This window comes from Salvelinus namaycush, chromosome 37, assembly GCF_016432855.1.
Source record: "Salvelinus namaycush isolate Seneca chromosome 37, SaNama_1.0, whole genome shotgun sequence".
Classification (NCBI taxonomy): Eukaryota; Metazoa; Chordata; class Actinopteri; order Salmoniformes; family Salmonidae; genus Salvelinus; species Salvelinus namaycush.
Genome location: NC_052343.1, coordinates 2,775,014 through 2,786,331, shown reverse-complemented (window position 1 = coordinate 2,786,331; position 11,318 = coordinate 2,775,014). Strand labels below are relative to the sequence as shown.

Genomic DNA, 11,318 nt, shown 5'->3' with positions numbered 1-11,318 from the left:
GAGTCAGGATGATCAGGAATGCAATGACTAAAACCACAATGTGGGTCCTTCTCCATATCAAAGGTCAAGAATTCAGATTAGAAATTCAGCTTTTTGGTGTATAGCAGTGCACCTTTGAGTTTGATTTTAACACACCAGTCATAATTTTCCATGACAAGATTGAAGGCAATTTGCTGCTTACAGCAGTAAACGTCTCAGTCATCATAAGACTGTGCATACTTTGAGGGAAATAAAGATATTCCTAAGAAACAGGGACACCTTTGAGATAAATTAATTCAGTATTAAGTTATTTAATATCCTGGACCCTGCAGTCTGGAAAGCCCTGAAGTGGCATATTCCCTTTAGCCCCAAGGTTACCTTTAATGCTCTCCTCTGCCTGAGGGAGTTGTGCAATGAATGTAAAAGCAGGCCACAATTATATCCAGGCCATTTTTATTGATCCTCAAAACCCCTTTACACCGCCCCCCCGTCTTGACCGCAAATGGAAGATAAAAAAACACACCAAAAAAGTAAAGAAAATAATAATAAATTGGCATAATTAAGGCAGTTCTACATCTTACATAGACTTTCCTGTAGTAACACAGATGTATACAGTACAAGCAGAAGGTTTGAGAACATCACAGCTAAAAGCAATACTTGCCAAAAGTGAGCTATTCAATTATGATGGACTTCCATTTAAATCCATGAAATTACATTCTACTTGTACTGCAGTCTCCATTCTTGGAGAGAAATCCAAGCTCTTGGAAGATCAAAAATTAATTTGAGGGGCTTACTTCCCCTAATCTTACCCAAAACACCAAAAGCACTTGATCCTCTCTCTGGAAGATCTGTCGGTCTCTGGTTTGTTCTATATTAATTTCTCTGAGAGAGTAATAAATAAATACATCTTACTACTAAACTGCCATTGAGTCCAAGGTAGGAGGCAAGTGTCTTAACATGTTTCAGAGTGGCTTCTCAAATTTAGCAGTTTTGTTTACATTCATCTCTGGAGAGAAGAGATGCGGGAGGACGATGTCCCTACACAGGTGAGCTGCGACCCAACACAGAACCACACCTCTGGTCACTTCACAAATGACACCATAGCACTGTGGTTATCCAGACCAGCGTCTCTCGCTCACTCTTCTCTGCCTTTCACGGCGACCTAGCACAGTTACAGTGAAAGGCACAACACAAAAAGCAGAGTTGTCTCCAGTGGGCAACACTCTACTCAAGTCTTTCCAAACTCTCCACCCTTCCAGGCCCCTTCACAGCACCATTGACTCAGGTCCTCTCTCACTCAGCAGCTGACGGTGCTGGGCAGCTGTTTGCTCACAAAGTCTGAGATGAAGTCAAACTCGTTCTGGCCCAGGAAGAGTTCGGGCAGCTCCTGAATGCGGTCCAGGCCCAGCTCCATGACCAGGGATGTCAAAACCTCCTCGTCAATCATGTCTGCGTCCATGCCATTCAAGGCCAGTGCCGGCCCGGCCATCTGCTGCATGTTAGCCAGCTGGGCCGGGCCAATGCAGTACTGGGCTGCCCCGTTGCCCATGTGGTTGCTGTTCATGGGCCCCAGTGGATGTCCGTGATACTGGGTGTTGAGTTTTTGCAGATGCATGCTGGCCATGAGCTGCTGGGACGTGAGACCACCGTTCATATACTGCTGTGGGTGCTGCTGGACCTGCTGTTGCTGGCTCATGTGGTGGTGCTGGGGGTGGTGTTGCTGCTGGGCCTGCCCGTTGTTGTACATTATGTTACCAGACGTCATCTGGTGGTGGCCCATCTGAGCCCCGTTGAGCTGTCCGTTCACGGGTCCCACCATGCCTTGCCGCTGCCTCATGGCCACCTCCATGGTGGCCTGCTGCTGAGGTCCCCCGCCGTAGTGCATCATCTGGCCATTGGGCAGGGCTCGGAGGCCAGGCTGAGGCACGGCGTGCTGCTGGTGGCCTGCCTGCAGGCCTCCGTTCATGCCCATTCTGTAGCCGTGGAGGCCCCCGCCCACGGAGCTATGGTTCATGGGCATCATGAGATGATCCGCCATGGCTCCTGTCTTTGAGCATAGAGGAAACACAGTTAAAGCGATGTAGTTGATTTTCAACCCCTCGTGTAGGTAGGTAGAAGTTCAATTGAGCATGCAGTAGCCTACATTTGGCAAGATTGAAACCAATTAGTGAATAGGTGACATGCCATGGACATATGACTTGGCTGCACTAGAGGAACCTGTCTGTTTGGATGCATAAGGGCAGTTTATGGCAGTTCATGTGGAAAAACGGGTTGATTAGTCAACAAGACAATTTATTTCGATATATTTCTGAAACCTAAAATATTATTACGCAATATTATTTCCTGGAAGAATGTAGCCTACAATGTCCTAAACTGGCAGAGTGAAACCACAGGAGACGCTTCCTATTCAAGAATCCGCTGGGTTTGTGCTCTTTTCGCGAACACTAGAAAGCCTTTCCATGTCTTCCTCATTGTCACTGCAAATACTCCTTTGTGCCTTGCCGATTGAAACACAGGTAGGCTAACTATCAACCTTGTTACCTTTACAACTGGATATTCGATTGATTTAATAGATTATAAAATGCGTCTCGGTTAGTGATGATGCATTAACTATAATTTGGTTTCTATTCCCTCTCCACAGTGCACATCAAACACAATGAAACCAGCTCGGTTATTTTATGCACGTTGCAACAAAGAGGCGATATATTGGCATTATGCATTCTCCAACAGCTGTAGCATATATTATATGGGTTGTTCAAATTTAGGATTGCTTCCCAAATTCAATTCATAACATCCATAACGTCTACGACCTCCTCCCTTTGTTAAAATACACACCACTATTTTATTTCAGTCAAATATGTCTAACCTACAATTTCATTGCCGATTAATTATTCCCATACTCCTAAAAACAACGAAAAGGCAAACAATGGATCACCAACCCCAAGACCTTCACACAAACGCCAGACAGCGAATTCTACAATAAATTCATTAAAACAAACACGTACCCGTATCTACTCGGATTAAAGTTCAGGGATTTTGCTACTGCTACGTTTTATTTTAGTTTTGCACTGCAAAGCGAGGTGTCTTCAGATTACAGTATGTATTCCACAGGGTTACGCTTCATGCTCAAGCAGGGCCGATGCACAGATTGCCGCATCAGATCTTGAAACAACTGCCTATTTTCTGGGTCAACTCAGGGATTATACATCTAAAAAAAACTCAGGGGGAAGGCATGGGGGGAGAGAGGTGGAGCTACGGTTGCCTCTCCTTTGTTCCGATTGGTCTTTACTTAATATAGTTGTGCATGTGCATAGAAAAAAAGGAGTGGAGTACTGTGACACACTAGCCAATTTGAAAACCCCCTCTGTATTTTTTTAATAATCAAGGATTCTCCCATAGAGAATGACAGAGGCCTTTAGTGGCCAGTTTTAGTGTGGGCAATGCCATTGAGGACGTCCATGCTTCTGCCATTTTAAAGTAGTCAACTTTTTATTTAACTAGGCAAGTCAGTTAAGAACAAATTCTTATTTACAATGACAGCCTACCCCGGCCAAACCAGTACTACATTGGGCCAATTGTGCGCCACCCTATGGGACTCCCAATCACGGCCAGATGTGATACAGCCTGGATTCGAACCAGGGACTGCAGTGACACCTCTTGCACTGAGATGCAGTGCCTAAGACTGCTACACCACTCTGGAGCCTATCGCTATGGTTTCTCCCCTTCTCTGATAAATGTGGACAACAATGTGTTTTAATAAAATGATCTTGTTTCTAAGATGTTGCTGGGTTTTGTTTAACACACAAATACTATGTAATTCATAAGAGTTACAGTGGAAAATGTGTTTAATTATAATAGATAGGTAGGTGGTGTGTGTGTCTGTTTGTTTATACCTACTGGAGTGTGTGAGTGTGTGAGTGCATGAGTGCATGAGTGTGTATGCATATGTGTGTGTGTGTGTGTGTGTGTTTCATCTCGAAGATCACTGCCTGAGTGTGGACGGGGAGGGGCAGTGGAATGCCTGTGCTATTCTAGGCCACTGGCTTCAGTGGCTGTTGTGATAGTGTGCTCTGACTGCAGATGCACGTGCCTCATATCGCCTTTCACCACAAGGACCCTAGCCTGCAATTGCAATTGAATATAAACAACTTAGTATTTTGAGCAACCCATTGTGTAAAGCAGGTATTCCCAAACTGGGGTACGCGTACCCCTGGTAATCCCGTCGGAGGTACGCCAAATAAAAATGTGATTCACGTAAAAAATATATTTTTTTTATTTTGTAAAAAAACACAATTATTCACATTTTCAAACAGTCCATTTATATTTTCCAAAGGGCTATACATTTGTGTACGTTTTTTTCTCTCGCCTAAGTAGCCTCGTTTCACTGCCAAAAATAAAATTAAACCATCTAGTGTTCAGCGAAATAACAACACAATGTCAAATACAGGTAGCCTAGTCAAATAATCAACATCCAATCACATTAACCGTTACTCTCTCGCGGGAATTCCACTAAAGGTCTGTATGCAGCCAAACACAGATGCTGCTCATTCCGTTTGCTCGAAAATTGATAAATGGTTAAAAAAGTAGAGACACATACCAACTCTACTGGTAGTACTGCTACTACCAGCAGTACTACACCTGTACCTGTCGACGACACAAGTTGTTCTGCTTCCACGAGCACATCCAATGCTAGCATCAGTAATTCTACATTTGTTGTTAGCCCAGCTAGCATGGACATTGCAGTTGTGAATCTGATGCAGCCGAGGAGCTACTGCCCCCTAACCCGGGAAAGCACCGAACAACAGACAGGGTCGTTGGACCATCGAAGAGGCACAAATATGAACTACATTGGTTTGGGGTTCACTTATATTGTGAGTAGTGCCTTTCCTCAGCCACAGTGTGTTATATGTGCAAAAGACGCCAATTTGAAAAATAAGCCACAGGAGTTTTTTGAGCGAGAATTAAGATGACTTTCGAGTAGTAAGACATGTATAAAAGCAACAGATACCATTAATAAGAAGGGGCTAGAAGCGTCTTATATTGTGAGCTACCGAGTGGCTAGGACAGGCAAGCCCCATACTATTGTGGAGAACTTAATTCTTCCTGTTGCCTCGGATATGGTTGGGACAATGCTGTGGGAAAAGGCCAACAAAACTATACAGACAATGCCTTCATCAAACAACACTATTTCACGATGCATCAGTGACATGGCAGGAGATGTTTTGAAACAATTACTGCTTCACATACAAGCCAGTGAATTCTATGTGTTACAGCTCGATGAGTAAACAGACATGGCGGGCCTGGCACAGCTCCTGGTATATGTCCGTTACGTTTATGGGGGGTCAATTAAGGAAGACATCCTCTTATGGAAACCAGGACAACAGGAATTTATATTTTTAAGTACTGGACAGCTTTGTGACATCAAATGGACTTTGGTGATCAAGATGTGTTTGTACTGATGGCACAAAGCCATGACATGGAGACATAGTGGAGTGGTAACGCGCGTGCAAGCAGTTGCTCCCGACGCCACTTGGGTACACTGCAGCCTCCACTGAGACGCTCTTGCTGCCAAAGATAATGTCTGACAGCTTGAAAGACATTTTGGACACTACAGTGAAAATGGTTAACTTCGTTAAAGCAAGGCCCCTGAACTCTTGTGTATTTTCTGCACTATGCAATGATATGGGCAGCGACCATGTAACGCAAGGGGCAAAGTATTGACATGTTTTTTTGAATGGAGAGACGAGCTTAAAGTTTTCTTTACTGACCATCATTTTCACTTGTCTGACCGCTTCCACGATGATGAGTTTCTCACACGACTGACCTATCTGGGTGATGTTTTTTCTCGCCTCAATGTTCTGAATCTAGGATTACAGGGACTCACCGCAACTATATTCATTGTGCGGGACAAAATTGAGGTTATGATTAAGAAGTTGGAGCTCTTCTCTGTCTGCATTAACAAGGACAACACACAGGTCTTTCCACCATTGTATGATTTTTTTTGTGTGCAAATGAACTCAAGCTTACAGATAATGTCAAATGTGATATAGCGAAGCACCTGAGTGAGTTGGGTGTGCAATTACACAGGTTACTTTCCCGAAACGGATGACACAAACAACCAAACAACAGCCCTGCCTCCAGTCCACTTACCGATATCTGAACAAGAGAGCCTCATCGAAATTACAACAAGCGGTTCTGTGAAAATGTAATTTAATCAGAAGCCACTGCCAGATTTCTGGATTGGGCTGCGCTCAGAGTATCCTGCCTTGGCAAATCGCACTGTTAAGACACTGATGCCCTTTGCAACCACGTACCTATGTGAGAGTGGATTCTCGGCCCTCACTAGCATGAAAACTAAATACAGGCACAGACTGTGTGTGGGAAATGATTTAAGACTGAGACTCTCTCCAATACAACCCAACATTGCAGAGTTATGTGCATCCTTTCAAGCACACCCTTCTCGTTAACCTGTTGTGAGTTATTCACAATTTTCGATGAACAAATAAAGTTTTATATGGAAGATGGCTAAATAAAAAGCTAAATTATTGATTATTATTGTATAATTATTTGTTTCCTGGTCCTATAAGAGCTCTTTGTCACTTCCCACGAGCCGGGTTGTGACAAACTCACACTCATTCTTATGTTTAATAAATGTATCGTAAAGTGTGTGTGTGGCAGGCTTACAATGATGACAAAAAAACAACATTTGAGAGTGCGCTGACCCTGCTGCTAGAAGGGGTACACAGCTGGACGTTGAATGTTTGAAGGGGTACGGGACTATAAAAAGTTTGGGAACCACTGGTGTAGAGCACATCTTTTATGGGTGAACCCTTGCCTAACGCTTGCCTTTGTCATCATCACTTTAAGCAGGTGCTTATGACTTTTGGCCTCAGGTGTGTGGACTTTGAAAAACTCACAAATCCTGTCTGTTAGGCTTTACAGAGAATCCACATGGCTCTTTCTGTTTACTAACTGTCCCCATTCAACATGGCAATAGCTGTCTGACACAAATGTACATGTGTAGATGTACATGTTTTTTTACATTCACATGTGCATTGCCTAGTCATTGTTTTCTGGCAGGGCCTACATTTTTGCCCAAATTTGCATCAGAAATGGTTAGTGCCCTATTCAGGCCTATGATACGAATACACCAATCAAATCTGCACTGCCCACTCTGTTTTGATCTAGTGCAGAATGCAATCTGACTATCTTTGTATACATTAGTCATAGGGCTCCAGAGTGGCGCAGCGGTCTAAGGCACTGCATCTCAGTGATAGAGGCGTCACTACAGACCCTGGTTCGATTCCAGGCTGTATCACAACCGGCTGTGATTGGAAGTCCCATAGGGCGGCGCACAATTGGCCCAGCGTTGTCCGGGTTAGGGTTTGTCCGGGTTAGGGTTTGGATTTACCTAGTTAAATAAATATTATAATGCAAAGGAGAGTATGGTTGGTCTATATAAATTTGAATACATCCTCTATATTGCTTGCCTGCAACATTTGAGGCATGTCGTAGACTATAGGATATACAGATACAGCAGTTTTGTGTCACAGGTATCTCAGAACCTAATTTTTGTTGTATGTTTCTCCACTGGTCTTTCCTTCCCTCCCCTTGTAAACTGTGGCCTAAAGGATGGGGGAGGAGCTTCCAATGAGCCCTCAGCCATGTAGGCAAATATTTATTTATTTTATGTGTGTATGTGTCACAGGAGGTTGGTGGCACCTTAATTGGGGAGGACAGGCTTGTGGTACTGTCTGGAGTGGAATGGGTGGAAAGGTATCAGATACAGTAAACACATTCCATTTGCTCCGTTCCAGACATTATTCTGAATCGTCCTCCCCTCAGCAGCCTCCACTGTGTGTGTGTGTGTGTGTGTGTGCGTGCGTGCGTGCGTGCGTGCGTGCGTGCGCGTGCCTGTCTAAGCGTGTCATTGTTGTTTGGGAAAGATGTTAGCTTTAGTGGTGTTCATTACCTCGCATGCCAAAACTGGTTTTCTGAAGCTCTGATGCTTGCTGGACTGGAAAAGCAATCCAAAGCTTGAGTATGAGGACAATCAAATCCTTTCCATACTTGCTTCATCTAATATCATTTCATGAAAGTGCATCCCTTACAGTCAATTTAGATCAGGGCTCTCCAACCCTGTTCCTGAGGAGCAAACCTCCTGTAGGTTTTTGCTCCAACCCCAGTTGTAACTAACCTGATTTTGATGATCAACCAGCTAATTATTAGAATCGGGTGAGCTATATTAGGGTTGGAGCAAAAACCTACAGGATGGTACTTTTCTTACATTTGTGTCCTTTGAATTTGCGTAATGATCATCACAATGTGTACTTACCCACTGGGCACACATTGGTTGAATCAACGTTGTTTCCACGTCATCTCAGTTAAATTACATTGAACAAACGTGGAATAGACGTTGAATTGACGTCTGTGCCCAGTAGGTAGCTTTGTCTCTTGTGTTTTTGTTGTTGTTGTTATTATTATTTATTTATTTATTTATTTTGAGTTCCAGTAGTTGGCTACATGGCAAAAAAAGTGATTAACTATTGAAAAAACGACCAAGATTTTAATGTAGTTCAACTACCACCAAGCTACAGAAAAATGTAGTTAAATTACTAGTTGAACTATATGTAGTTTACTACTCCCTAACACTGCTGATGACATTGTTATGCTGTGTGTTCTCCACTCTCCTTTAGTTACTCTTTCCTACAATAGCAATGTGGATACTTTTTGAGCAGCTCAATAAACTTTCTCCCTTCTCGTACTTATACCGCCTCTTTTTTTTCAAGCCCTTGGTCATATTCATTATGCACCAAACAGAAGACAACTTAATCCGGAAGAGAATACCTGAACTTGTCCAATGAGAAACGGAGAATACCTGAACTTGTCCAATGAGAAACACACATTTTCAATTTCCGTCGCAAAATGTTTTTCTACTGTGCCATAATTCATATTATCATGGCGACGGACACATAGTGCAATAAGGCCACCTTACACAAGTGATCTGCTTTCTGAAGAACAGGGTCAGCAGTCCAGAATGATGAGACAGTTGTTCACAATGTAGATCATGAGTCATTCACAGCCGTGACAATGTGTGTGGTTGGATATTGCTTAACAGCCAGCCATGTCACTTATTGGCCCAAGCACTGAGAGGGCGTTGCAATCAGATGACTATATACAACAAAGCAGAGCACTCTCTTGTTATGGGCATTATAACTACCTTTGTTACAGGTGTTAAAACTGAAACTTTTGGTGAAGGTAGGAAACAACACCTCCACTTCGCTGATCCTCAACACAGGGGCCCCACAGGGGTACGTGCTCAGCCCTCTCCTGTACTCCCTGTTCACCCATGACTGCGTGGCCACGCACGCCTCCAACTCAATCATCAAGTTTGCAGACGACACAACAGTGGTAGGCCTGATCACCGACAACAACCGACAACAACAAGACAGCCTATAGGGAGGAGGTCAGAGACCTGGCCGTGTGGTGCCAGGACAACAACCTCTCCGTCAACGTGATCAAGACAAGATGATTGTGGACTACAGGAAAAGGAGGACCGAGTATGCCCCCATTCTCGTTGACAGGGTTGTAGTGGAGCAGGTTGAGTTTCAATTTCCTTGGTGTCCATATCACCAACAAACTAACATGGTCCAAACACACCAAGACAGTCGTGAAAAGGGCACGACAAAACCTATTCCCCCTCAGGAGAGGGCACGACAAAACCTATTCCCCCTCAGGAGAGGGCACGACAAAACCTATTCCCCCTCAGGAGAGGGCACGACAAAACCTATTCCCCCTCAGGATACTGAAAAGATTTGGCATGGGTCCTCAGATCCTCAAAAGGTTCTACAGCTGCACCATAGAGAGCATCCTGACTGGTTGCATCACTGCCTGGTATGGCAACTGCTCGGCCTCCAACCGCAAGTCACAACAGAGGGTAGTGTGTACGGCCCAGTACATCACTGGGGCCAAGCTTCCTGCCACCCAGGACCTCTATACCAGGCGGTGTCAGAGGAAGGCCCTAAAAATTGTCAAAGACTCCATTCACCCTAGTCATAGACTGTTCTCTCTGCTACCGCACGACAAGCGGTACCGGAGTGCCAAGTCTAGGTCCAAGAGGCTTCTAAACAGCTTCTACCCCCAAGCCATAAGACTCTTGAACATCTAATCAAATGGCTACCCAGACTATTTGCTGCTGCTGCTACTCTGTTTATTATTTATGCAAAGTCACTTTAATAACTCTACCTACATGTACATATTACCTCAATTACCTCGACTAACCGGTGACATTGACTCTGTACCGGTACCCCCGTATATAGCCTCGCTATTGTTATTTTACTGCTGCTCTTTAATTATTTGTTACTTTTATTTCTTATCTGTTTAGATATTTTCTTAAAACTGCATTGTTGGTTAATTAAGGTTTTGTAAACATTTCACTGTTGTATTCAGCGCATGTGACAAATACAATTTGATTTGATTTAATTACCAACAATGACAAGACAGCCTACAGGGAGGAGGTGATGGCCCTGGCAGAGTGGTGCCAGGAAAATAACCTCTCCCTCAACGTCAACAAAACGAAAGAGCTGATCGTGGATTTCAGGAAACAGCAGAGGGAGCACGCCCCTGTCCACATCGACGGGACCGCAGTGGAGAAGGTGGAAAACTTCAAGTTCCTCGGCATACACATCACTGACAATGTGAAATGGTCCACCCACATGGACAGTGTGGTGAAGAAGGCGCAAATTCGGCTTGGCCCCTAAGACCTTGAGAAACTTTTACATATCCACAATTGAGAGCATCCTGTCAGGCTGTATCACCGCCTGGTACAGCAACTGCACCGCCCTCAACCGCAGGGCTCTCCAGAGGGTGGTACGGTCTGCCCAACGAATCACCGGGGGCACACTGCCTGCCCTCCAGGACACCTACAGCACCCGATGTTACAGGAAGGCCAAAAAGATCATCAAGGACATCAACCACCCGAGCCACGGCCTGTTCACCCCGCTATCATCCAGAAGGCGAGGTCAGTACAGGTGCATCAAAGCTGGGACCGAGAGACTGAGAAACAGCTTCTATCTCAAGGCCATCAGACTGTTAAATAGCCATCACTAGTCGGCTACCACCCAGCTGCTAAACCCTGCACCTTAGAGGCTGCTGCCCTATATACATGGACATGGAATCACTGGCCACTTTGATAATGGAACACTAGTCACTTTAATAATATTTACATACTGCTTTTCTCATCTCATATGTATATAATGTATTCTATTCTACTGTATTTTAGTCAATGCCACTCCGACCTTGCTCGTCCAAATATTTATGTATTTCTTAATTCCATTTTT

At 44.2% G+C, this 11,318-nt stretch overlaps 1 protein-coding gene across 2 annotated transcripts; it reads right to left on the bottom strand.

The window, feature by feature from the left end:
• Positions 1-410: 410 nt before the first annotated feature.
• On the bottom strand, positions 411-3,137 carry cited4b (Cbp/p300-interacting transactivator, with Glu/Asp-rich carboxy-terminal domain, 4b). Of its 2 annotated transcripts, none has more exons than XM_038976934.1 (2): positions 2,985-3,137; positions 411-2,026 (listed from the first exon to the last, which is right to left on the bottom strand). In XM_038976934.1, the coding sequence occupies exon 2, from the start codon at positions 2,015-2,017 to the stop codon at positions 1,277-1,279; it is 741 nt and encodes a 246-aa protein (XP_038832862.1). In that variant the 5' UTR covers positions 2,018-2,026; positions 2,985-3,137; the 3' UTR covers positions 411-1,276. The 2 variants fall into 2 exon arrangements, with proteins under 2 accessions (XP_038832862.1, XP_038832863.1); XM_038976935.1 differs by having other exon boundaries at positions 411-2,022.
• Positions 3,138-11,318: the final 8,181 nt, after the last annotated feature.